Raw genomic sequence first — 27,630 nt, 5'->3', positions numbered from 1 at the left:
TGTGATGGATGTATTTGGTATCACTTTCAGAGAGACAAAAAAAGTTTAGATAGGAAGAACCTCAGAGATCATTTCATCCCGAGTCTCCATTTATGTTGGTCAGGTACCAAACGAATAACCAGGACTCTATCTAGTCGGAAATGTCTTTGTGCAGAATGCTGCTCCTGCTGTTGCAGAGTGACATTTGTAACACCCTTACGTGTAACGTAGTCTTGTTAGTGGATGTCCTGTCCTGAATCCTCAAGTCAAACACCCTGATTAGGAATCATGACCCTGGGAGTGTGATTAGCGAGTGCTTGGAAAGAAAAAGCAAAAGGAAATTCAACCCATAGAAGAGACAATGAAATGTTTTTTTTTTTTGTTAATTTATGAAAACCAGCATGAAACCAAAACAAACTGAATCCTCTGCTCTCCTACATCGACACGCCTCCAACCCCTCTCCCCTTGCATTTGCACAAATTAGTTATCAAATTGGAACACACCTTAATTTAGCACTCAGTGCTAGCAGCAGACACAATTGTCCTTGTCTCGAGCTGCGTTGTTGTGTTAGCATGCTAACCGTAGCACTCTTAAGTTAGCTTGTAGCCTCACATTGCATGTACAATTACACAGTATGACCATGATCTAAAAATGCTGACCTGACATTCAAATAAGCAGTGAGTACAGTATGTTATTCTTCTTTTCTCTAGTCCCTCAATTAAACAACTTTTATACGCAAGGCTGTACCGTCCATGTAAACACGATGAACTATAGTCAAATGCCTCTGTGTGATACATATGGGCAAGAGGAGGGCTGATAAAACATTCCTCCTGTGACTCACCTTCTTTTTTAATTCTGTGTGTCCCTCAGGTGTGTGTGAGATCGCAGCATGCATTCGGTCCAGGAAGAGATGTGGGACCCCCAGCCCCCGTCTAAACATGCCTCACCCCTCCCCCCAGCACAACCTTCCTCCTCCAGCCTACACCGCCCCCATGTGATCGCAGACACCCCGGCAAAGCGAATCACCTTTTACAAAAGCGGGGACAGCCAGTTCGGGGGCGTTAGGATGGCGGTGCACAAGCGGAGCTTCAAATGCTTTGACGCTCTGCTGGACGACCTTTCGCAAAAGGTCAGTCTCACGGGGTGCCAGAGTGTCTTTTTTTTAAGTTGAGTGCTCATCCTCAGTTATACAAAAGAATAAGCTCTACTGACTGAAATTTAACCTGCTGAAAAACATTCATCCTATAGCTTTATGAAAGTCTCTTTTCAGATGTATTATAATTTAGGATATGTTATTTTAACTGTCATGAATGTTGAATAAAGATATAGATATGTGCTGTTAATAGTCTAAATGCATGTTTGGGTTCATATCCAGGTGCCGCTGCCATTCGGTGTGCGAACTGTGACAACTCCGCGCGGCACTCACACTATCAAACACCTAGAGCAGCTCCAAGACGGTGGCTGCTACCTCTGCTCTGACCGACGCCAGGCTAAGCCAATCAATATGGAGCTAGCCAGAAAACATCCGGGTATCTGGTACAATGATACCCGTAGGCCACATCGTCCAGAAACCTCATCCTCGACGGCAACCGCGCATTTTCCTTACCGGCAGCGTCGGATCCTATTGGTCAAAAACAGCGAGCCGGGGATAAGGAGGAGTTTGGTGCTGAGCAGGAAGTCAACGAGGAGCCTGAGGGCCTTTCTCGATGAGGTTTCAGAGGTGATGCAGTTTCATGTCCGCAAGCTCTACACTGCAGAGGGACGCAGGGTGAGTAGTGGATAGATAATGAATCATAATCCAGAGTGTGTTTTGTATTGTTGACCACACCCTTCACTGCTGAAAGTCTGGACAGTGCTTTTTTTTTTTTTTTCTAGATTGAGAGTGTGCAAAGCCTGATGACTTGTTCTGGAGTGTTGGTGTGTGTTGGCCGTGAAGCCTTCAGCCCAATGCTCGTCAACTTCATCAGGAAGAGCTCAGATGAGCGACTGCCCGGTTTGAACAGCAGGTCCCCCGGTCTTGGCCCCAGGACGCCTGGGAATGGGGCCCGATCTCCTGGTACTCAAGGATTAAGATCCCCACCTCGTGGAGCTCAGTCCAGAGCCAGCGAGTACAGTGAAGTGCATGAAAGCAGGAAAAATGGTTAGTTGCACAGACATGTATGCGGGCATAGGTTTTTTAAGTTCACAAAGACCAATACCAAATTAAGAACCTTGAAATCAACAACAATTTCTACGTTTTCTGAGTTTAACTTTGATGTAAAAGTTCTGTCCTTAAAATGTAACATTTGCTTTTCTCTTCTCAGTTAACTTTGGTCTGGAAACAAAGAAAAGCATCATCCATCCTCGTTCAGATTCCTCAAACCGCTCTGCACGCTTCTCCCTGTCTTCAGAGAAGTCATACGGCAACGGTGTTAGTGCCTACTCCCAGGCCAAGCCGGCCATCATGAATGAAGACATCGAAAAGCGCGTCCTGGTCAATAAAGATGGCAGCCTCTCGGTGGAAATGAGGGTGCGATTCCGCCTACACAGTGATGAAACCCTCCAGTGGTCGACACAAATCAAAAAGTCACCGTCTCTGACCAATGAGTGTTGCCCGCTGAGCCAGGCCCAGCCTCATTACCTGCAGCAGGGTCAATCAGAAAGCTGCTCTGACCCTGATTCCGCATCTTACGAGCAAGAGGGCGTGCATTGTTCAAGCCAAATTCTGCAGCACGCGGCAGATGGAAATAGCTGCCCTTGCTGCTACCAGAGACAGGAGCAGCAGTATGACTTCTGGGAAAACCCTGTACACAGCTGCAAACCGCCTCCTGTCCCTCCCCAGCATGCACACAGCCACACCCACACCATGATGAGACACACACATTCTTCCAGCTCGTCCTCGTCGTGTAACTCAAGGAGGGTCATGCGTTGCCGAGCGCGACTTTCCAACTGCTCGGGTACAGAAAAACAACTGGTCCAGGAGGAAATGTGTGTGACAGAGCAGGTTGAGCGTAGAGTGGAGGTCGAGCAGGATGGAGAAACCCACGTAGAGGTGTGCAGGGTGAGCCGATGCTCCAGCCGCAGTGAAGTAGTGGCCGCAGATAGCAACCTGCGACCACATAGCGGAAAGTCAATAGAGGAGGATGTCCTGATGGAGGTAGATGGGGAGCGTCCCATATCTGCAGTGAGCAGCTCGTCGCATGTCCTGCAATCGCTGAAAGAGGACCAGGATGATGTCCAACCCACTGGGCATGAGGATGGGGAAGAGAGTGGAAGCCGGGTAGTATCCGCGGCCTCATCCTGTCATTGTGGAGAAGCCACCGTAGAGGAGGTGGATCGAGCCCCCAGTTCCAAGTCCAAAATGAGCACGGCCTCTTGCAGATCCAGCAAAACCAAGATCCAAAATTCAGAGGATGATGGAACCGCAGATGACGAGGATGACGAGATTAAGAGAGTTGGGAGTAGTTTATCTGGTCACACAGGAATATCTCTGCAGTCAAGGGCTTCCAGTGTATGTCCTGATTGTGGTGGGTGCAAACGGGGGAGCAACTATGTCTCCTCGAAGCCTGCTACACCTCAATCCAACCGAGTGATTGCCAACAACGGCAGTGAAAATGATGGCTCAGATTTCTCGACTCAATCCAACAAGACCAATCTCACCAACAGTGGGCGCATCTCTGCGATATCCAATCTCCCAGAGGACAGAGCATCCAGTGCCATGTCCAGAATGTCCAATCCTGAGGCAGCGGGAAAAGAGGAAGAAAGGGCTTCGGGAGCTGGGTCTGCTACAAGCCACAGGTCAGAAAGATCAGATAAAGATGGGCATAGGAGCCCCAGTGCTAGGTCCGCCAAATCCGGCAAGTCTCAAAAGTCCAACTGTACAGCTAAGTCATCAGATGTCAGGACAAGAAAAGAAGCTGAGGGAGAGAATTCTGGAGAAAGAGCACTTAGCGCCTTGTCAGCCAAATCTCATGTGTCTTCAAAGACTAGTGCTTCAGTCAAGGTAAGCCTCCAGGCTGCCTCCCCAACAAGTAATACGGCTGTTGAAGAGTATAACACCATCAATAGAACTTCAAGCGCCCTTTCTGTTAAGTCCAATGCCTCTGCCAATTCTGGCAAGGTAGATAGAAATGATAGTGTCCTATCTGCTAAATCAGCTAAATCAAATGTGTCAGTAAAGTCCGGCACATCTCATAGGTCCAAATGCAGCCGCTGTTCAGGGGCAGTATCTTCAGGGGATAAGGCTGAGAAACCTGACAGTGCGGTACAAGAAGAAGAAATGGAGGCTGAGGAGAGAGCAGGAAGTGCCATATCAGCCAAGTCCAATCTGACTGCCAAATCTAACAAATCCCACAAGTCCAAAGCTTCTGAAAGGTCGCATTCTCCCAGATCTGAAACCGGAGGAGATGGAGAAAAAAGGTCTGCAAGTCAAATGTCTGGCAAATCTGTTAAATCTAACATGTCAGCGAAGTCTTCAAAGTCGTGCAAGTCCAACAACGATGCCAGAGAAATTTCAGCACCTTCAAAAGATGAAGAGGGGGTAGAAAATGAGATGGTGGAGGAGGAATCGCAGCAGAGGTCAAAGAGCGCAATGGCCGCAAAATTGGAAAGTGATGAGAGGTCAGCCAGTGCAACATCCTTTAAATCTCATAAGTCCAAGTGTGATGAGAACACAGGAAATGGTTCAGAAAAAGGGGACAATGCAGGGGATGGTGAACAAGACATGGACAGGGTAGCGAGTGCTTTATCTGGTAAATCAGTGTCAGGGAAATCCAACATCTCTGCAAAGTCCTCCAAGTCAAGGTCTCCAAATCAAAATGAAGTTGAAGGTCCTTCTATACAGATAGATGAAAATGAGAGGCAAAATGAAACTGAAGAGCGGGTGGCTAGCGCTATGTCTTTAAAGTCAACATCTTCAGTAAGAACCAGTAAATCTCACAAGTCAAATTCAAGCAAGAATCCAAAATTAGTGTCACCAAGTCTAAATGTGGTCACCATTCAAGCACCAGAAGGGCCTGATGGAGAAGGAAATGAGACGATGGAGAGAGCACAAAGTGTTGCATCTGCTAAATCTGTAAAATCCAATGTTTCATCTGCTTCACTGCATAAGTCACGCGCTGCCGATATTGCTGTCATTGAAACTGCAGGTGAAGAGAATACAATTGTGATCCACTCACCCAAACCTCCATCTGAATCACCCAGCCGTGCTCATTCCTGTGCGCAACAGTTGTTGCCTTGTCTGGAGACAAGAGGGCCAAGTGCCTTGTCAGTTCATTCCAAGACTTCTGCTAAATCTGGTCGATCCAAATGTCGATGTGGAGCAGCGTCAACACTTGAAAATACAAAAGAGTTGCAAAGTGAAGAGGGTTCTGAAGTGGCTTGTAGCATACTGTCAACCAAAAGACAGAGGAGAGAATCAGGAGGTACTGAGCTACCACTGAGTCAGAACTCAGGATCCGTCTCTCTTGGGTTACCGGAAGACACAGAAACAGGCGACTCAGACAGTGGCAAGTCCACTGTTTCTTTTAACATGAACACTGAAAGTAAAGGCAGAGTGAAGACAACAACTCCCGCCACAAGCACAAAAAAGACATCCATGAAGGAAAATGTGGAAGGAAGAGGGTCCACCCGGTCTAGAAAATCCAATAACAATGGCGACAAAAGCATTACACCTCCCAAAACTCCAGCAGTAGATATCCCAACCATTGAAACACCAGGAGGGATTGAGGATAAAGGTGAAGATGACCTTGAACCAAGATGTGAAAGGTCCACTTCAACAGCTAAAGTTAGCAATGCAGATGTCCCTAACCATAGGACCCCAACTGCGATGTCATCAGCAAGTGCTAAAGTTGGCAGCAAAACTAAAAGTAAAAATCAAGCACCCAGTAGACCGGCTAGCAAGACTGAAGGGGAAGAAGATAACAAAGCTGCCAGTGTCCACTCCAAGAGTCAGTGTTGTCTAAGGCCTGAGTCGGCAGCTTCAGCTCACTCAGGGTCAAAGGTTAAGGAGAGTATAGGAGGGGATCCAGCTAAACCAGACTCTATGGATGCTGTTAAAAGTCCCAAGGCCAAATCCACTGGCAGCATCAATAGCAGGCCCCAAAGCAAATCAGCACTGATCAAATCCTCAAGCCCCTGTCCCTTACACAACTCCAGACCGTCCAGCAAAGAGGAAGATTATAGTGAGAGCACTTTGTCTCACTCACTGTCAGCTGCCGACCTCTTAAAGGAAGCCATTGCTGCACGTCCACACAGCCGTCAGTCAAAGGCCAGCAAAGCCAGCAGCAAGACAAGGAGCGAGAAATGTCAGAGAAGTAGGAACCAGAGGGGTCATGTGGAGTCACCGGATTTGACGCCCGCGTGTTTGCCTAATGCCTCCCCGAATGAGGTCGTCAGTGAGTGGCTGGCAAACATCCCCACTGATAGTAGCATGCTCACACTTGGAGATGAGATGAACGAGGATGAGGATTTGCTCGTCGAGAAGGCGATGGACGAGAAACTTGGAGAAGAGGTGTCAAAGGAAGAGGAGAGTCCTGAAGAAGGGAGAGTGGACAATGGGGAGAATGTGGAGGCCAAAGAGGAAGAAGAAGAAAAAGTGGAGGAAGCTGAATCGGATGCATTAGAGGAGAAGTGTTTGGATCAACCTCCGGGTGATAAAGTGGCAAATTTGTCTTCCCACAACCATCTATTGTCGAGCAGGGAGTCTCTGCCGAAGAACTGGCATTCTTCAGCTGCGGTGATGAAAGTTCTACTGGGCTCTTCTCTCGGACGATGTCGGAGCATGCCAGAGGTACGCCAATGACTTGATATTTATAACTGGTGGTTACCCTACCCTAACCCAACAAGTTTTACTATAATATAAACCCTTTAAATTGAAGTAATCTCTTACCAAATAAAGGCCTATGTCCATGTTTTTTTTGACTGATTGCTTGTTCTGTTTTGGCAGCTCCCATTTTATGAACAAAAACCATTTCAGTCCAGCATTTTCAGCCCTCATGGTTCTAAGCACAAAAAACGACCTTAGCGTCAGCTGTTTTTTGTCCCAAATGCCCTCAGTAGAAAATAATTCAACTTTTGGAACAACACTGCGCTTGTCAGTGTCACTTTTTTTTTGTCACTCAACCACTAATCAAATTTTAAAAAAGGCGCAGGACTAACAATATCAACTTCGCCAACAACAGTGGTGTCAGAGGTGCTTATCTGACTCATCTATATGATGGTACAGTTTGTAGTTCTAGAGCTGAATGCCAAAAGGAAATTCCTCTCTATTGTTTTTACATTTCTTTGTAAAATATTAAGCATTTCAGGAAGTTAAAACAGACTTAAGAGTCACCACCAAGGGAAGTGGAAGTCCCGCAAGCCAACCTTTGTAGCCTAGCAACAGCAAGAGAGGGTGAAAAAAGCTCTGAAATTGACATTGTTGGCGCTGCAGAGCAAAATAAGCCACAAATGGACACTGGCCCTTTGTCTTTAGGTAATGAACTGGTCAAACAAAGAGTGATTCTTTTTCAGTTTGGCAAACCAATACATACAAATAATTATAGCAAGATGTAAAAAGAAGGGCTTAGTGAAGAAAAACATCTGAACAGTTTTACAGTTACATAATCTGTATCTCTACTGTCTTCTGTAGGTGTCTCCAGTTTATGGTCGCCGACTGAGCACATCAGCCAGGGGGCTCTTGGACTGTTTGGCCCAGCTTCAGCTCATCGAGCCCGCAGTGGGTCCTGAACGTGACTGCCAAAAGCCCCACGACCATCATTATCAGGACATCATGACAATCCTTCAATCTCTCTGGCTGGCTGAACCAGAGAACATCTCGACCAAGGACTCTGGCGGAGATCAGATCAGCCCTCCAAGGTCTTCCTCCGGGGTCGATATGAGCAGCGGTTCTGCTGGATCAGGGAAGGAGAATGGAAATCAGGGTGAAGATGAAACTAATAAAATTGAAGCTAAAGAGACTGAATCTTTACATGAAGATGAGGAAGTGGACAAGGTTGCAGATGTGGAAAATGGAGAAAGTGAAGAACCCAAGGAAGCTGAGGCAGAGCCAGAGGAGACCTCAACAGAGCAGTTCAAGATAGATACAGCAGAAGAGCCGGTAACAAGTGAAGAACAAAACACAGTCCCTAACCCAAAAGCCACTGAGAATCCTTCATCATCAGAAAAGAGCTCCGCTAACAGCAGCTCTAAATCCCCCACTGATAATGAACAAGAGACACTCGAGGACTCTAGCTCAGGAACGCCACCGACTGTCCTCAGGGCACCACTTGCTAAAAAGCTATCCCAACACCCCGATCCGGTGTGGATTCTACACCTCCTGAAGAAGCTGGAGAAACAGTTCATGAACCACTACATCACCGCAATGGCCGAGTTCAAAGTCCGCTGGGACCTGGACGACAGCCTCATCTTGGACACCATGATCTCCGAGCTGAAGGACGAGGTGAGCCGACGCATCCAGAGCAGCATTGAGCGCGAGATGCAGAAGATCCAGGGTCGGGCCGGCAAAGGGGGAAGGTCGCCTAGGCCACCGATGGGTGGGAATCTCTCCAGGGAGTCCACCATGACGGAGAAAAGACGCCGAATGTTGAAGGTAATTCCGCTGAAAATATGAATCATCGATTAATGGGTGTTTTTGGCAGAAATGTAATGTTTGATTTATTTTTCAGGTCATGAAGAACCAATCAGTGAAGACCGCTGACTCGCTCAGCGATGGAGAAAACACGACGGACTTCAGTGACCAGAGAAGCGATGATGAGTACTGCCCCTGTGATGCCTGTGTCCGCAAGAAAATGGCCGCCCGGCCTCTCAAAACAAACCCATTGGCGGCTGAAGCGCCGGTGATGATGGAGTTCGACCTCCTCAAGATACTGCAGCTTAAAAAGAGCCCGTTTCCAACGCCTGCCGCCATGCCGCAAGTCGACGTGGTTGAAGAGGTGGAGGGGGAGAGTAATTTAGAGGTGGTGGAGGAGGAAGAGGAGGAGGATGAAACCAAAGAAGATATCATAGCCGATGTCGTTTTGGAGGAGACGATCCCAGAGGAAGACGAGGAAATGGAAGAAGAAGAAGAAGATGGGGCAAAAGAAGAAGAGGAGGAGGTAGAGGCTGATGAGGTGCAGGAAGAGGGGGAAACAAGTGGTGAGGAAGCTAGGGAAGAGGAGACCTCAGAAAATGTAGACGAGGAGGAAGAGGCAGAATGTCAGTGCCAGTCTGCAATCGATGAGGAGAGTGATGAAGAGGAGGGAGAGAAGGAAGCAGGAGGGGAGGAGGAGGAAACGAGCAACAACACAGGTGAAGATGAGACAGAGGAAGGGGAAACAGCAGGTAACGAGGAAGAGACGGGAGATAGGGAAGAGGAGGAGGACGGTGATGAAGAGGAAACAGCAGGTGAAGAAGAGACTACTGAAAATGTCGAGGGTGAGGAGGAGGAGGAAGGGGCTGAGGAGGAGGAGTGTGAGGTGTCCGACTCCAAGCCTGAAGAAGAAGAAGGTGAAACAACTGGAAAGGAAAGTGAAGAAGAAGAAGAGCCAGCTGGGGAATCAGAGGATGAAAAAGAGGCGGCAAATGAAGAATCGACGCCGGAAGAGGAGTCTGTTGAAGAAAATGGCGGCGCTTCAGGAGAGGCGGAGGATGAAGATGACGGGGATGACGGCACAGGAGAAGAAAAGGAAGGCGAAAGTGGAGAGCAGGAAGTTGAGGCCTCAGAGGAGGAGAGAACATCACCACAGGTAGGATGAATCATATACATACAGAATTCATACAGTAAATATTCTTAGGTCCGGTCGTTCACTGTTTGAATTTCAGCCTCATTGTACGTCATTTGCCATGCAGAGAGCAAGGTGCAAGTGGAAATTTAGGTCATACACTTGCCTTCTCTTGCACTGTGGGAGAGCCACGATTGGATTCCCCAACTTCATGGCTTTTTTGCCTGATTGTGCCTGTGCAAAAATGGCAATGTTTTCATCCTCCTATTACAAAAAGATTAAAAAAAACTAGATAAATATTTGCAGGAAATAGATGCCAGGGATTTAGCATTTTGGTATATTACTTTGCTGGTCAATGTCACTTCTCAAATAACAACCAATCATAATCCAGAAGGGGCGGGGCGTTTTTATGTTTTTATGTTTTTTTTTTTTTTTGATGAAAGCAAATATTGAGCACACAGATCCATTTAAAAGAGACCTAATGGTTACTACCAAGGCAAACGGAAGTGCCATGAGCCAGCTTTTGTAACCTAGCAACAGTAAGCGCAAGTACAAAGCACTGTGAAGTTGAGGTTTGTTGGCGCTGCCAGTGAAAAAAAGGGTGGTTAGCGGACACAAGCCCTTGTAGTTACAAATCAAGTACAAGTTTTAAACCGCTTTAATTGCTTATATTTTTTAATCTTTGTGCACATATTTATGTGCTTTACATATAAATGAATAACCAACAAACAACAATATATTATTTCCACGGTTTAGACTCAACTTCACTACAAATTTGTCAGGGATTTGTTCACTGTCTTTTAAACAACTGTGTGCGGGGCGCTGGTGGTGCAGTGGTTATTGCATGCATGCACCCCATGTACAGCGACTATAGTCCTCCAAGCGGGCGGCCCAGGTTCAAATCCAACCTGTGGCTCCTTTCCTGCATGTCATTCCCTGCTCTCTCTCTCCCTGATTTTCGACTCTATCCACTTTCCTATCTCCCCATTAGAGGCACAAAAAGCCCGAAAAATAAATCTTAAACAGGAAGTTGCATAGCTGCCAGAGCTAAAAATGAAACGTCTTTCACTTTACTGACATAAGACTGACATAAGACCATGTATGAATGCTAGTTTGAGCACCAGCTATTTTTAAATACAGCTGGTTGAAGTCGGCTACCTAAAAGAGAAATCTGACCTACTGTAGCCTGGCTGCTAATTCTAAGCCTATGGGAAAAGATAATCCCACTATCCAATTAGACAGACTGAACTAATGTTCTGTTTTGTTTAGCAACAACACACAGTCTGCATTTTCTAATACTCCTGATTTTGACCACCTACTTTCATTATTGCTAAGTAACTAGCATTTAGCTTTAATTGCTGATTCTAAGTTCCCCCTCGAAGAAAGCAATTTAGCTAATTACAACTCCTCAGAGATGATTTACTTTGTTGTTTAACCCTCAGGGCCAAGGGGTGACCGAGGGAGAGGAGGCCGATGCAGAAGATTCAGACGCTGACGCCAAACGTCCAAGTGACACTAGTGTGGACGATTCAGGACAGGATGGGGCGGGAGCCACAGGAGAAGAAGAGGAGAATGATAGTGGAGGAGGCGGAGAAGGAGATGTGGTAGAAGAGTTCAAGCCGGAGGAAGGAGAGGAGGGAGATGTGGATGGAAACAAAAAGGAGGACGGGGCTCTGCTCCAGCAGTTTACCAGGACCTCTGTGGAATCCCAGCCCGGCTCCTTGGAAGACATCGACTCAGACACCCAGAAAAACCACATGCAGTCCATAGTGGTGCCCAAAATGGCTGCTGGAGTATCTACTGGTGGTGGCTCTGGCAACAGGAGGAGTCGCTCTCCTGCCAGAGTGAAACGCCGCAAACCCAAGACGAGCGATGTTGAACTGGGTGACTTTTAAAATCATACAAAAACAAAAGACTGAAACACTTCAAAGCACTTTATCATTCAAGATCAGGTGTAGGAGAAATCACATATTTACATGTAGAATCTTGAAACTACCAACTTATCCTATTTTATTATATTTATATTAATGCTCTATCTATTTTCTAATGTTATGCTTAAAGGATATATATATTTCTGAACTGTTGTACCAATAAGGTATATTTTTGAAAACCAAAAAACACCCATGGGTGTATGATGTGAACTCAGTTTTATCTTCAGTCTACCACATGATTATTTATTGACTCATAAATAGCCATATATACCAAGTACATATTGAGATGTGATCAATTTTGTTTCTGGAATAATTTAATATTTTTTTTTGTTTTGTTTTTCCGGATATTGTGTCTTTTTTCGTCTGTGCTGTATTCTCAGGGGTTTGGACAGCCAGTCTGTTTCTTAAAGGTAATCTCCTAGGTGTTACTTAACCACCTGCTTAAAGCTATAGTTGGTAGAAATGACCCCTGATTAAATCTACTCAAGCTCTATGATGTAACCTGATAACCTTACAGAAAAAATCTGACATTTACGGGAATGTACTTGTCTGCTTTTTCTTTCTACGAGCTAGACGAGAAGATCGGTAGCAACATGTGTCTGCTTGGTAAATATGAAGCTAACAGGTTAGCTTAGCCGACAAAAACATTGGAAATGGTCAATGGCAAAGTCAAAACTTCCAAAGAGAAAAACATACCTCTTAGTCATTTAAATATAGGCTACTGTGTTTAATTCATACAAAGACCAAGGTGTAGAAATCTTGAGTTGTAGAGTACAGTAATCTCATTGACATCGCCCATTGGTTTCTGAAGCGCAATTTGAAGCCCAATGATAGTGGTGGTCATATTGGAATTGCTGTTTCAAACTGACTTTCGGTCAACCTAGCAACAGGCAACGAGGCAGGCCGTTAGCTTCCCGGCAAACAGTTACAACACGCCCATCTGTTGGTCAGATTAGCCACGGCCCTTACTGTGCACAACTTGAAGATACGAGCTAGCTAAAGAGTGCTAGCATTAGCATGCTAACACAACAATGCAGCGCAAGTTGTTTTGGTTTCATTCTGGTGCTCAAGGGCGACATCTGCTGGATCAAAAAATCGCATATTCTGCCTTTAAACCTTTATATTTCTTCTGTCAAAATGGGCATTTTACAGTACGTTCCATTTACCTTGGAGCTCGGATCAGAGAACAATGTCACACCCAAGTTAAACGAAATTCCAGTTGTGAGTCCGCAGCAATGCATAAAAGCAAAATGGACGCCTCCAGGAGTAACTTTGTTTTGTTAGCTTAACAACACACTACGTGATAGTGTGTGCACAGATAGAATTGGTTTGCACAAAAAGAGGACTAAGATGCCGATAAACACAACAGCTTAAATTCGACTGTTGACGCAAGTAGCAGCCATGTTGGATTTTAGCTCGAGCTACTGAAGGTTCTCTGAGTTTCCAAGTCGGAATTTTGACTTCCTGGTGACGTATCAGAGTGGCAACTCCAAATTTCCGACTTCCAAGATTAAATGGAACACACTATAAAAGTGTATGTTAACGGCTGTGCAGCCAGCCTCTAGTGGACTTCATTCTACTGCAATTCCACACTAGCTTTTTCCATCAGCGCCTAAGGTTCTGCTGGATTAAAAAAACAATCTTTACAGTTGCAATTATTTTTTAATCATCCGGTCAGAACCAAGCTAGTTGCTTCACTTTGCCTCTGCTTTTTTTTTTTTTGCAAAATAGCTCCAACTTGTGGCTTCATATCTTAGGCCGTGTTCACACTTGACTTCTTTCTTCAGAAAAAAGTGCTGCCTTCAGCGCCTTTTGAGCGCTTTTGCGCGAGTGTTCTGTAACCTTAACAACAGGATCTAGTCTGCGGTGCAACCGTGCCGGAGCACAACGCATCAATTTAGCACAGAAAAGAACAAGCGGGACGGGAAGTCAGACACCGATACAACATTAAAACATCCGGTTTATTTTCAGAATAACACCCTCCGTTTTGACGGTTCAAAAAAACAACTGTTTGTGTGTTTGTTTATGTGTTTATAAGGTTTTTATTGAGTTTTATACCACAAACATCGTATTATCTCGTGCTGTCGCAAGTGAATCTGTTAAATTACCGCGGAAACTCCTTTGTCTCCGTACTCCAGCTGTCCGGCTGTGCTCTCCGTGCTGCGGACTGAGAAAGCAGCCGGTGGGTGTTGACGGATGAGGATGCACTGACCCGTAACAGACCGGAGCAGACACGCAATGCACACATATCTGGTGGAAGTTTGACGTTTTTGGGCACAGGTAACTAGGGACGTAGGTTACTACTCATCCTGATTGGTCAGCTGTCAGAAAGGCGCTTGACGTCACCCAGCGCTTTTCTGAAAAGTTGAAATAATTCAACTGAAAATGGCGTTGGGCGCAGCGCTTTTTGAAAAGGCGTCCTCCTTTTTCATTTTTCCATAGGCTTGTATGTAAAAAAGGCGCTGGCAGTTGAAGACAGAAGTCAAGTGTGAACACGGCCTTAGCATGCAGACATGACAGTGTTAGCAATCTTCATTTCTAACTGTTGTCAAGACAGCACATGATATAAGTTTGAATATTAATCTCTTTTAAGTTACTCTGGGAGAATATTCCACTCCAAAGTTATAAAGGACGTATTCAAATAAGCTGTATTTTGCTGTTTTATGATATTATACGGTTTAATGTATGATGATGTCTTATAGACAACTTTTACTGTTCATGCATTTCTGTTGTTGTTCTGTAAAAGTGCAAGCAAAATGTGACACTGAGCATCAGGATGACTGAAGATATTGACAGTCTGAATTTCATGTTGAATTCAGAGTTCTTGGATGTGTGCGTCATGCTGTAGATTCAGGCGGGGTTAAGCAGATATGGAACACCAGCATGAAGTTTGTTATAGATGCCTTACTGTATCCATGGTGATATGAGGGTAGAGAACAGAGGGGAGGTTGTGTTTAAGAAGCTATGTTTGGCTTAATGACATCATCGCTCTCGGTAAGAGGCTCTCCAGCGTAATCAGGGAGACCCTAGAAATGCTAAAAGAAACACTTTTTAGGACCCGCAGGAATGATCTTCTATCATATAACCCAAATCAAGCTGAGTCAGTCTTACTCCCGGTCTGTTTTCCAAATGGCCAGTGTGTTAAAGGCAGTGTGAATGAGACGTAACCTGTATTGTATTACCAATAGAGCGGGTTTGTGAGTTCATGTGTGCATGTGTGTGTGCCTATGCTGCTATTGGTCCATTAGTCTGTGACATCACAAAGTGAACGTCATGTCTCTGGAGAACATGTATGTATCATGATGTTGTAAATAAAATAAAATGCACAGGATGGCGATTCTTTTATTCGACATATTAAATGTTTGCTAACCAAAAGGTAGCTCGGTTTGCTAATCTGCTAATCCACAGTGTGTCCTTTGAGAACCGCTTTTTATATAGATTCAACAAACGGCAGGGAAAGTCTCTTTATTAGTGCTTTCACACTTGCACAAAGCTCCTGACAAATTCCTGATATTTCCGGGGTGAGCTGCATGTGTGAACACAAACAGATACATTTTCTCTAAGACTATTTCCGCGTTCCATTTACCTCGGAAGTCGGAGCTGGGAATGACGTCACACAGGAGTAAACTGCGTTCCAGTTGATCTCGTAAGTGGGAAATTCCCAGTTCCCAGTCGTAATTACAACTCGGAAACTCGGAGAGAAAAAAGGAGCCCGAGTTCAGATCCAATATGGCCGCTACGTGCATCTAAAGGGATGTTTAAGCTGTAACTGTTGAGTCACCCCAGTGAGAGTTCCTACCTACATAGAGTTTCACCTTAACTTAAAGGCGACGCCTGCTGGAACTATTTGTGTTTTGCACTTCCTAAACATGGCTCCTACAAGTGGTATATTTTTCTTCACCCTCCTTTGCTCCTTGTGCCTCCCTGCTGTGATTGGCTCTGCTCCAAATGTATCCCAAAGCTGCTCAATTGGCCTCAAGATACACACACACACACACACACACGTCACACTAATCCAGAACCTGTGTGTGTGTGTGTGTTGAGCTGCAGAAGGATTGAGGTTGATTTACATCACGCGGCCCGCTGTGGGATGGGAGAGCATGTATTTCCAGACACAGTTACAGAACACGGGGTGCAAAAAGGCACATAAACATCAAACACCATGTGTGTGGATTAAGTCCTTTATTAAGTTGTCAAAGTAAAACCTGACAAAGTTCAGAAGGTTATGTTTGTGCTTTTCATGAAGAAAATGCATAAAAAACACAATTTGATATCACACTAGTTTAGACAGGCACGTCTCCACAGCCTCCCTGACAATTGGCTGCTGCTCCAAATGAGACTCCGCCTCCATGACGGTACAACCAGTCAGCAAACAGACCAGAGCAAGAGGCACCACCTACAAAAAAAAAAAGGAAAATATACATCCAGCCACCGCAGAATAATTCTTCCATTACTTTATTCATCCTCCTCACCTTGGTCCTGTTTCTGGCAGTGCGCGTGTGTGCGGTGATGTCAGAGGATGTGATGTCGATTGTGAGCGTGTCCACGTGGTAGAGGGACTTCAGAAGAGCTTCTTCACATTTGGACTCGGGATAACCAGAAAGCTTCTTCAAAATAAAAGCATACAAAAACAGAGACCTGATCAGTTTAGATTGTGGTTCTGAATATTCTGTTTTAGTTTTGACCAGAAAAGGGAGTCGGTTTTAAGGCACCCCCACACGGCCGTTCTGGCCCTCGCCTCTCGGTTTGCCTGTAAAACTACAAAAAATATTGGAGTGTAACAATAAGGGTTGCTGTGTTTTTCACTTGAAAAAAACTGGTTCAAATATGACTTTTGGCTCCTTTCCTGCATGTCAGTCCCCTCTCTCTCGCTCCCTGATTTCTGACTCTATCTACTGTCCTATCTCTCCATTAAAGGCACAAAAAGCCCAAAAATAAATCTTAAAAAAGACTAAAAATCAAAGTCAACTTTCCAAAGACTTAAGAGAAGATATACCTTGACATAAAGTTGTGTTTCATGCCGTGAACTCTTTCTGCTCAGTGAGATTGGTGAGAGATTGGTGAGAGAATCCACTCACTGCAGTCCTGTGTGTGTGTGTGTGTGTGTGTGTGTGTGTGTGTGTGTGTGTGTGTGTGTGTGTGTGTGTGTGTGTGTGTGTGTGTGTGTGACTGATTGGCTTTGATTAAGCTCAGGTGTGGGGAGCTTATATATACTCAGGGTCTCCAGTGCTCTGTGCTGACTCATTATCTCACCTTCAGTGGTAGTGAGAGGTTCGCCCTGTGTGTTCTTGTGTCGACTGCCTGCCTGTGTGTGCATCAGTTGCCTTTTTTTTTTTTTTACCATGAATCAGCTATAAAACTCAACATGACTTCTTCACAGTGTGAACACAAAAACAAAAAAGGCATCCTGAAGAAGAATGAGTTGAAGAGGACATAACTCAGTAATAAAGATTTAGGATTAAAATGTGTGGTTTTCTTCCCATTGAGGCAGCAATCATATATATATATATACCTGGAGTAACCGAGTGGCTCTGCGATAGAGCTTGCTGTTGGTGACCTGCACGTCGATCATGTCGTTCTGGTAAATCTTCCCCTTTAAGATGTGAGCTCCGGTGCTCACAGCGTTCAGCAGCAGCTTAGTGGACAGCTCCCACTGCCGAGAGAAAGGATGCATGTACATAAGCAAACAAGGAAACATGAGAACAGAAACTAATAGATATGGAAGATGGGAAATAAGTACCAACTGAAAAACACATTTATATCTTTATATCTGCAAAATTCTCTTTATTTAGAGTGGAAGATAAATACAGTAAATGAGGAAAAACTGTTATGTTGCACTGAGTCACTGAATCAATGTGTGTGTCCCTGTGCCTGTGTGTGTGCTGTACCATGTGGAGCAGGCTTCCAGAAGCAGGCGATGATGCCCAAGTGATTTTAAGTGAGGATGAACACAACCTATCGATGTCATCCTGCAAAAAAAAAGAAGGCAATGCAAACTTGAAGAAAATCCACAGATTGTCCTGCAGGCAGACTGAGAGAGTAAAGAATCATCACTTGTTGTTCAGCAGCTGCTGCAGCGTCTCCATCAACCTGGTGATAAACAGCATGGATGTTTGACGTCTTTTCTCTCGCTCGATGTGCCAACTTTGCCACTTCACTGATGTTGTCTGCGGGGAGAATCAGTCGAGTCACACGCTGATGGGATTTGGATGGAACTCAAAAATGTGAAGAAAAAAAAATCCTGTCTCACCAGAGTGCGTGTACAGAAGAAGAACTGTGTCCTGGTCGTTTAGAGAGGGCAGAACTAGGTGCAAAAAATCCTCATGTGCGACGCAAAAGTCAGAACCCTGCAGGAAAAAATAGAATAGAATAGAATTTCTTTATTGATCCCAAACTGGGAAATTGTGACATTACAGCAGCAGGTTATCCAAAAACACAATATTAGCAAATAAACACAATATAATATTAAATACAAAGTAAATAAGCACTAAAAATATAAAAACTAAGAACGAGAATGTATACAACCAGGATTTAACTTAGCATTACTTCTAGTCTTAAATATGAAAGATTAAATACAACATACTTTGCATTACCTCTGTGATGTATACATCATGTAGAGAAAATGTGTAGTAGTGTGCACACATTTTTTTGCACTCCTATGATTCATATCAACATTTAAAGTAACAATATAGATGTGATGTATAAAAAATGTACAGTATTTTATGTACGATCTGAATTTATGATGATGCATTGGCTGAATTGAGTTTGCATAATGTGGATCTACTTTTATAATCTCCATGGAGACCACCCAGCAGCATAATAGAAATACTAAAGCAGATTAATTGCAAACTGACATCGTAGGGCAGGTGAAGTGAGATGTATTACATTTTAATCCTGCACTGGGTCAAGCTACAAGCTCTGCAGAGGCAGATGTGTCATTACACGGTGCAAAATATGAGCTGGATTTCATTTTAATTGGATTTACATTTAGTACGCTGTAAGGATTTTCAGACTTATTTGAGACAAGCCGGAACAGAAATTAGCATGTTCTGGGTCAGCTGTAATGATAGCATGACTTGAAGAATGAAGAAATCCAGGGAAATCTGAAATCCCATGTTGAGTTTTAGCTTTTTCATTGATTTAGGCCCAAGAATAGTGCCTTGTGTCAAGATAGAGCTGTTGTTCTCTATTTGCAAAAAATGTCTTATTCAATTACATGACTGACCATCACATCCTATTACAGAGACTAGAACAATTACTTGGAACTACAGAGACTGCTTTAAGTTGGTTTAAATCCTATTCATCAGATATATCTCAGTTTGAGATTCTCAATAATGATACGTCCTTTATGCACCATGAAGTTAGCCATGGAGTGCCACAAGGTTCAATGCTTGGACCATTTGTTTTTACATTATATATTCTTCCTCTGGGTAAATCATGAGGAAACAGTCCATACATTTTCATTGCTGTTCAGATGCAGAGAGGTCCATAAAAAATAGAAACAACATGTGCAAACTTTCTAGTTTAGTTTTGTTTTCCACAGTTTAGACGTATTTATCTTTTAGGTCTCATTCTTCCCTGGTGTTTCTCTTGTGTGTTTCCTAGTTTAGTCTTCAGTGTTTCCTGTGTGATTTTGTAATTTCATATCCTTGTGTCCCTCTATGTTCTAGTGTGTCTTCTTTGTGTGTTTCATTCTTGAGTTTAACAGTAATCTGTCTTTTACTTGATTTACATTGTGATATTGTTTTTTTTTTTTACCTGACTGTATGCGCATTACTCTTCTTGAATAAAGCTAAACAAAAAAAACGAAAAAACGGGTGGATGCGGCCGGTTCGGGAAACGTAAATGACGCCACTTCCATGAATGGAAGCAATGAACGTATCTTTGTAAGTTACACAGTGTACAAGAGTTATCATGCAAAGTGTTTTAAATTGTGTCTCTGCACATACAGTTTTGTTTTTGAGTCCCTGAAGAATCAAGTTAAGGAGATTTATATGTTGCCAAATTGTGATAATTACAAAGACGTGTAAGCGGGGGTAGAAAGGGTGAAACACTTACATTTGTTTGCGTGTGCGTGCCTATAAATGTCATGCCACCCCCTGCATAAGCAGTAGAACATTTTACCCAGTAGAAAATGTCTGGACACACCCCTATGCAGATGATGCTCAACTATACGTATCAATAAAGCCTGACGACACCAATCGGTTATATTACATAACAAAGAGTAAGGACCTGCTTTTTGTAAAGATAACATTTGCTATGAATCGGCGCTATATAGAGATAAAGATTGATTGATTTAAATACTTGTGTTGAAATAGACGGAAATGAATTGTCTCCCTTCACATACCAGTGAAGACAGGGGACCCTCATTGTTGTTCATCTCTCTGTATCCTCCACTGATGAAGCCTCGAACATCCTCAAAGTCTGACACACGCCCACACAAAGATTATACATCAAGCACAAACTATTTAAGAAGTACTGAATCTCTTATGTGTGATCTCACCTGCTCCAAACGTGGGGTTACACTCACTGGCGTCAATGAGGCCCAAGATGGCCACCGAGCCCCAACCCAAATAACACACACGCCTGCCACATCGCAAACTGAAACACATACAATAAACAAATTAATCAGAATCAGAATCGGGGTTTATTGCCAAGTACATTTACACATACAAGGAATTTGACTTTGTGTATTGGTGCTAAACAATTAACAAGGAAATAAAGCAGAACTAGCAACAACTTAAATAATACACTATAAGAAGATATTACAATATATAAAATAGAATTAAAAAATGTAAAATATATAAAAAAAATATATATATATACATATATATATATAATCAATAAAAAATAAAATGTAAAATAAAATAAAATGTAAAATATATAAAAATAAAAACTGCATAGAAATCCATATTACATCATGTTACATGTGTATGATGTCTACAATAGCGTCTATTTTCTGGGAGGATTGGCTCATACTGTATCTGTGTGGGCTGCCAGTTTAGTAGATTAGAATTATTCTACCGCTGGGGGGGCTTTAGGAGCGGCTAATCCACCTTGACAAACGCCATTATTGTTGGTTTCAGTAGAGTTTTAGATGCACTTCCACTTGAAACAAATACAAATTTTCAGCTGGTTTTCTATCATTTCTTGACATTTTTTATTTCAGTGTTTTTGTGATGTTTTTTTAAGAAGAAAGGGACCTGGATGCTGAAAAGCCAGGATGCTGCTCTGAATCGAAATCCACTCTGAGACTTGTTTGTTTTGTTGAATAAAAAAATAAATCAAGGTTATAGTGAAGATGTTTTTAAAAAAAAAAAAAAAGAATGTTTCCACCTTTGTCCAGCGGCCTCCAACAGAGCAGCTATCTCCGCAGTCTGGGCGTAGGTGATATCCAGAGTTTGCTTGTATGCTTCCATGTGCTGCAGGATGCCCCTTAAGAAAAGAAACACACACACACAACTACTGACTGCATTTTTTATGTATTACAGAAAGGTACAAAGCTGTTTTGACACTTCTTCATTAATGTATTTTTTTAATTTTTGTTTAATGTGCACATCATGTTTAATCCAGTTACATAATAGAAATTGGATAAATGTATCTTTCCTGCATTGCCCTCTAGAGGTCAGCAGAGCCCAATGAAAACACAAAAAAAAGGGGAACTGTGACAGTACCTGCTCCATGACTTCAGTTTGTACGAGGTGTGTGTGTTTGGTTTTTGTGTGAGTGTTAAGTGCTTTGTGTGTTTTGTTTCTGATTCTGATGCAAAGAAGAAAAAACGTAACCTGATGCTTATTCAAATACCTGCCGATGCAAACACATGCCACACATACATTCAGAGAGTGAGCAGACCGGAGGGCGCTGACATTTCTAAGTGTACTGATCACTTGAAATGTGAAAAGCATGTCCAGCAGACTTCATAGGTGACTGTTAGAGCGAACCGTCTGCAGGCTTGTCGCTGTCAACACAGAGATGCACTTAGGAACGTGCATGTTGCTCCTCTGGGTGCGGATTCTACGGATGTTATGAGGAAACAAGAGGAGCAGTAGTGTTGTTTAAAATAGAGAGTAAAAGCCCAGATATGTGAATCCTGTCTATACAGATCTATTATATACGTGTAACTATCTAATTTAACTGAAGCGCTCTATGCATATTCCTTAAAGTTGAATGTATCTACACTTGGGAAATGTGTCTTTTCTGCTACATTTTCTCTTTATATTTTCAGTGGTTTCTATAAAAGGTAGACATTAATGGTAATTAAAAGGTAGGACATAATTCAACATTTTAAGAAATACTCCCGCCTGAAGATAATCATCATTATAAAAATACTTTTTCCAGCCTCCCTTTGACCGTCACACCTTCAACCAAAAATACAGCGAGGGAGTCAACTATAACATGGTGTGCAGAAATGTGAGCAGATGAGCTGCTGGTGATGTCCTAGTGCAACAATGGTAAATGGACTTAAGCTTGCAGAGCACTTTTCTTTATCTTCTGAATACTCAAAGCACGTTTGAGTAAATCTTTCCAGTGTGTTTCAGCGTGCTTACTTGTATGTTACAGGCATGTTTGTGAAGGTGGCAGCATGAGCAGCAGACAGGACGAGCTCCAGAAGAATCTTAGTCGAACTGCCTCCCTTCATCCTCGAAGAGCCACTGATGGCTTCTGGCTAAACACAGACAAGACACTTGTCAAAAACCCAGCTCTCCTGATTTGAACAGGTTGTGTAACGAGAGATTTTTTTGTACCCCGACTGCTGGGTTGATGAGGAACGCCTTTTGACTTTTGGAAAGCTCCTGCATCCTCTGAACCACGCTGCGGAAGGTGAACGTGCAGCCTGGCATGGGGTCGTCTCTGACAGATTGTTAGTTTGGATGTTAGAAATAGAATAGATGTTGCCATTTGCACAGGTACAGGACAGTACAGGTACATTGGAATTTATGTGCGTTTCTCCCCGAGTCAGCTTCTACAAAAAAGTTTAAGTATATATAAAATAGGATAGCAAAGTAGAAAAGTAAAAATAAAAAATAAGTAAGTTGTAGTAACAACTAAGTAAAATAAACTGAAAAATAAATACAAAAAATACCCAAAATTACAACAAATAAACGTCAAACTCACACTGACAATTCATACCAAATAACCAACCGTTTATAGCATAAAATAATAAAGTATATTTGAATTAACTTACCTTGCCTGGTGTGTCGGATTGAAGCCAACCAGCACTGGAGTGTAGACCTCAGGATGCTGCATGCAGAAGTCGAGCTGTCCTGCCACGAAAGGAGCCTAGAAACAATTTGCAGGGTCCTTCAAATTTAATATGTGAGCACACACATTTAAGATTCTGATCAATCAAGAGTGACTTACAGACAATCCACAAGAAATACCAACGAACAAGACCCGCTTCTTTCCCTCACAGACCTGCAGGCGCCACAAAACATCAAACGGGTCAAGAGGCTGGGTTAACCAAAGATAAACACACCAGACCCACCAGTTGAGAACCACCGCTATATGCTATGCTACGTCGGACCTTTTTAAGAGTGAACATGCCCTGTTTGGGGTCATCTTCAGGAGCTTCTTGGGACGACAGCAGAGCTCTGATGAAACAAGAAAAATACTTTAATTTGTATTAAAGAACAGCAAAAAAAAAATTGCAAATGGACCAGTAGAATTCATAAAACAGCCCTGCTTGTGTCCTTTAGCTTACAAATGCTAATGGCTAAAGGCTAATGTTAGCTACATCAATAATTTAACCAATTGTTTTTTTGATCACTCTTGTGTGCTTAATTAGCATCACTTCCTGCTTCCTGTAAAACTTCAATCTAAGAGCAAAAAAAGATTACAAAGTTAGCAAACATGTGTTAGCTACGCAGCACTTTCTATCTTAGGTTTGTTAGCCTACATTTCTATTCATATTCAAAAACATAAGCATAACCATAAGCTAAAGCTCAATGACTTCTATTGCTCAGAAATTAAACTTTTCATTTGCATATAGGGTGACCATACATCACGATTTGACCGGGACCGTTTTGTTTTCCATGTTCCCACAAGTACCCACTATAAAACACTAATATGTGCCTGGCCCGGTTTGGACCAACCAAAACAGTACACCATGCTTGCAGCATTGATTTGTCTGTAAATATGTTGTAACCAATGCTGTTGCTGTTTAAACTAATAGAAAAACATCACTAATAAAGTTCAACACTGATTTGTCTGTACATGTGTCAGTCAATTTTGAGGTTGCAGCTGTTGCTTAGCTAGCCTAGCCTAGCTTAGCATACTGCACGAAGAGCTTTTCAGTATGCTAAAAGCATTTTTCTCAATCGAGAAAGTGTTAACCTTAACCCTTACATTTTAAGAATCTTGTTTAATGAAAGAAAGTCCAACATACCTGTCTCCTCCTGCTACGATGTATGAATAGACGGAAGTCTGGTTCAACTCCCTCAGTGCTTTGTTGAAACCAGTCTAAATAACACACACACACAAGAGCAAAACACACAACAACAAGATTCATCTTTCCATAAAAAAAAATAAAACAAGTTAGATTTGACAAGAAGATCTGATAAAGTGCCATTATGCCCATATGGCCTGGCTCGTCCTGCTTTGCTCTATAACATTGTCATCTATTCTTGGGGCTAAATCACACCGGGAGCATTTCAGGACAATTTTTTTTTTACCGTAATGAGGAAAGCCAGTCGACCAGAAGTCCCACAACCACTCAGTACAACGAGGCTGTCCTGAGGATCCTTTTGGAGAAACAGAAGACTCTCTAAACGTGTGCCTGACAGACCAAGCAGAAATACAGATTGACAGAAAAATCAGAGAAAAGTTACCTTAAGTATGAGCTCCACCCTCTTAGCGACCTCCATTATTGTTTCCACCACTCGTTCACTTGAAAGCCTCTGAAAATGACAATTAAATAATCATATTATCAAAGGGATTATTTTATATATAGGGTAGCACTTTAAATAATCATGAGTTAATGAATGACTCAGCAACTGTGCATTTTAGGAACAGTATTGTAAAGTGTAACCTAATGAAGAATTGACAGTAAAACCTGGAAGCTGTCTATTATTTCTTGGATATCTGTAGGCATGTACCTGGTAGGTGTCTTCTGAGTCTTCTTGAAACATCTGGGTGTCACAGGCCTGTAACATTCTTACAATGTTATTGGCTGAAGCACGGTCGATGTCACGCGTCAGGGGATTGGATTTCTCGGACACAGGAAGTGAGGGCTCATAGTCCGGGAACTGAGGAACAGAAACGTTTTTTTAGGACTTTTTTTTATTGAATACGTTTATACATTCTAAGGGTCACTACATTTATAAAACAGAAACAGGTGACACATTCGGTAAAATTACAGGCACAACTCAGAACGACATGGCTGTTGTGTTTCTGGACTCTTAAAAAGACCAGGTCAACTCTGGATGAACCCAAACACCCGCTTCTTAAGGAGTTCTCACAGATGAATCCTACCAACATGCAGGACAAACAGACTGAAAAACTCCTTTGTCCTGACTGCAATTAGCCTTTTAAATAGCTCATTGTGATATTTATTTATGATGCTTATTCACTACCATTGCCCTTTTAGTCAATTTAGTGTGTTTTCTGATGTATCCCACATTTTTTTTATTTTCTTTCTATAGTCTGTGCTGAAAGTTTTATCCAAACCCATGAAAAAAATGAAAAAAATAGCTCTAATTTAAGATAAATTGTTTGATATTTTGGCTATTATGCTAACAGTTAGATAAGGCTACTACTGTAATGTATGCACCCTCAATATGTAGCTTGAAGACAGTTAGCTTAGCATTCAAAAAAAGTTTATCAAAACCATGAAACAAAGAAATAAATTAGCCTATGGCTTCAATCGGGCATATGTTTGTTTCCTATTTAAATAAAATAAATAAAGCTTAAATAACAGAGACACTGTTTGATATGATATGCTAAGTGTTAAACTGCTACTACCCTCAATATGTAGCTTAAAGACAGTTAGCTCAGCTAGCATAAAGACTGAACGAGCCCTTCTCCAGCCTATTAACTAATTAATTGAATGTTGTGTACTTGAAAACAGGCATGATACATTAGGAAATAGACCTCGAATTACACCACAAGATTAGTACAACTCGTGTTAGCAAGCTTAATTTGAAGCTAAGAGAGAGTTAGCTAAGTTACTTTAAAGACATAAAACTAATACAACAGCAAGTCTAGCTGTGAATAGAGTTTGAAAATATAAGTATGCCCTTTGCCTCATTTGTCTTTCCTTACTCTGCATAAAAACAGTCTAAAAAAAACCAACTTGTAGTGCTAAATAACTGCTAATGCTAGCTAGCAGGCTGATTAGCCACTGGCTGCACAGAAATGGGAGAGTTTTCAGGATTCAAATATTTGCTATGCCCATGCATTTCCCAAAACAGCAAACTAATCTACAGTACTTCCTTAAAGTTACCTCCCATGCATGCATTGTAGCAGGACTACACGTCCAGTCTGTTCCTGCCATTCTGCAAGAGTCTGTCCTTTTCTGCAAACAAGATGCGTCTGTCCCTGCAGACAGTTTCCTTTTCCTGGTTACAGGGATTTAAAATGATACTACAAACTGCTCCGCTCTATCTGAAGTGACAAAGTTCACTTAAGGACCTTTGAGACTTTGAGTACAAAAAGGAAGTATAGATTTTCAGCCATGCACACCCACACAATAAGCTCTAAGTGTCTTTTGATTAATAGCAGACATCTTTCTTTCAACTCTTTTTTTTTTATGGGAAGCAAGAGAGACATAAACTGCACATGCTTTCAGTAAAGACAGAACTTCCTCAAAGGGCCGAGTTAGGTAATCTTGTATGTTAGAAAATTCCTAAATCACAACAGCAGCAAAATCATTTGAAACATGGAGATCAAACTGAAAACTCAGCGTGAGACTGATCTAAGAACATCATTGTTGATCTCCGGTCTGAAGAGTGATAGCTCACAATAATTTTTTTTTTTTTTAAAGCTCCAACTGTGAATCATTTTAAACAAGCTTACTGATTCACAGCAGTGCCAGTACTTACACCCAGCAGTTTGTGGAGTCTGATACATTTCATCACTTTGGTGTTGGACTCCAACAAACTGGTTGCTGCAGATTGCCTCACTCCTCCAAACTCCCACTGGTGTCTCTAATAACTGCTGTCTAATTGCTGTCAGTGACACAGCAGAAAGGACGTTTTTCACATCTTTTCTCCAAAGACAAAGGAGGGAAGAAATACTTCTCCTTGTTAACACTAAATGAGTTGTGTGTAGTGCACATTTGTTTGTACTACTTATTACTCACTCACATTGATTATCAATTATATCAGACATCTGTCAGCTTGGTGTAAACCTCTGAGTCATTCCAACAACAAGGCACAGGGCTGTGTCATAAGTCGGCCAAAAGCCTTCATAATTTGTTGCCAGCAGAAACACGATTGTCACAACTGAATTCTACCAAAGCATATAAAGGTAGACCCAGCTAACAATTCAACCGTTATTGGCTAATATGAAATATGGACGTTGTCTCAAAGACGTCATCCATTGGTTTCAGAAGCAGAGTTTTGAAGCCTAACAATGGCGGTCGCCATATTGGTAAATGTTGTCTCACACTAACTTTTGATCAACCCAATAGGCAAGGGGGCGGGGCTTTAACCTTACTGGCTAGCAGCAACAATATGTTTGTTTCTGCTGTTGAAAATGGCTAACAGCTGTTTATAAGACGTTCGCTGCTAGCCTCAAGTGGAGACTCGAGAAACTGCAATATTTCCTCCCAATACTTGCTTCATTTTCAACACAAGAGGTTGCCACTTTATTGGAGCCCAATTTAATTATTAAAGGGATATACTTGCTTTGAAAAAAAAAATGCTATGGCTAACATGTTAGCATATTTACCCTGTACCAATCAGAGGGACTGTACCAATCACAGAAGCCAACTCCCTTTGCCCAAAAAAGACCTTTTTAAAATTAAACTCAGCTAAATGTCTTGACATTACCTAACTGTTTTTGTTACTGTAAGTCTTTGGACACCTAATTGGTCCTGAAAC

At 42.5% G+C, this 27,630-nt stretch overlaps 2 protein-coding genes across 3 annotated transcripts; one reads left to right on the top strand and one right to left on the bottom strand.

The window, feature by feature from the left end:
• Positions 1 to 854: 854 nt before the first annotated feature.
• Positions 855 to 13,976, top strand: rp1l1a (rp1 like 1a). The gene is made up of 8 exons (XM_061033118.1): positions 855 to 1,108; positions 1,355 to 1,747; positions 1,855 to 2,119; positions 2,283 to 4,787; positions 4,836 to 6,748; positions 7,589 to 8,548; positions 8,625 to 9,683; positions 11,102 to 13,976. The coding sequence occupies exons 1-8, from the start codon at positions 869 to 871 to the stop codon at positions 11,552 to 11,554; spliced, it is 7,788 nt and encodes a 2,595-aa protein (XP_060889101.1). The 5' UTR covers positions 855 to 868; the 3' UTR covers positions 11,555 to 13,976.
• A 1,781-nt stretch (positions 13,977 to 15,757) lies between these two features.
• gckr (glucokinase (hexokinase 4) regulator) lies at positions 15,758 to 26,183 on the bottom strand. Of its 2 annotated transcripts, none has more exons than XM_061032210.1 (19): positions 26,031 to 26,183; positions 24,685 to 24,834; positions 24,418 to 24,486; positions 24,262 to 24,330; positions 23,976 to 24,049; positions 23,115 to 23,181; positions 22,952 to 23,005; positions 22,776 to 22,870; positions 22,336 to 22,441; positions 22,138 to 22,256; positions 20,927 to 21,025; positions 20,094 to 20,191; positions 19,938 to 20,014; positions 17,841 to 17,937; positions 17,645 to 17,757; positions 17,479 to 17,559; positions 17,103 to 17,243; positions 16,063 to 16,197; positions 15,758 to 15,986 (listed from the first exon to the last, which is right to left on the bottom strand). In XM_061032210.1, the coding sequence occupies exons 1-19, from the start codon at positions 26,079 to 26,081 to the stop codon at positions 15,864 to 15,866; spliced, it is 1,818 nt and encodes a 605-aa protein (XP_060888193.1). In that variant the 5' UTR covers positions 26,082 to 26,183; the 3' UTR covers positions 15,758 to 15,863. The 2 variants fall into 2 exon arrangements, with proteins under 2 accessions (XP_060888193.1, XP_060888194.1); XM_061032211.1 differs by having other exon boundaries at positions 17,681 to 17,757.
• Positions 26,184 to 27,630: the final 1,447 nt, after the last annotated feature.

Source organism: Labrus mixtus, chromosome 24, assembly GCF_963584025.1.
Source record: "Labrus mixtus chromosome 24, fLabMix1.1, whole genome shotgun sequence".
In the NCBI taxonomy this organism is placed as follows: domain Eukaryota; kingdom Metazoa; phylum Chordata; class Actinopteri; order Labriformes; family Labridae; genus Labrus; species Labrus mixtus.
The sequence above is the reverse complement of the archived record's forward strand: the minus strand, read 5'-3'. Positions and strand labels throughout refer to the sequence as shown.

Coding starts and splice junctions, on each gene's coding strand:
- rp1l1a (XM_061033118.1), top strand. CDS start 869: ATGCATTCGGTCCAGGAAGAGATGTGGGACCCCCAGCCCCCGTCTAAA. Junction 4,788..4,835: donor AAATCAAAATGAAGTTGAAG/GTCCTTCTATAC, acceptor ATGAAACTGAAG/AGCGGGTGGCTAGCGCTATG. Junction 6,749..7,588: donor GATGTCGGAGCATGCCAGAG/GTACGCCAATGA, acceptor TGTCTTCTGTAG/GTGTCTCCAGTTTATGGTCG.
- gckr (XM_061032210.1), bottom strand. CDS start 26,081: ATGGCAGGAACAGACTGGACGTGTAGTCCTGCTACAATGCATGCATGG. Junction 23,182..23,975: donor ATCGTAGCAGGAGGAGACAG/GTATGTTGGACT, acceptor TTGTTTCATCAG/AGCTCTGCTGTCGTCCCAAG. Junction 22,257..22,335: donor TCATCAACCCAGCAGTCGGG/GTACAAAAAAAT, acceptor GTCTGTGTTTAG/CCAGAAGCCATCAGTGGCTC.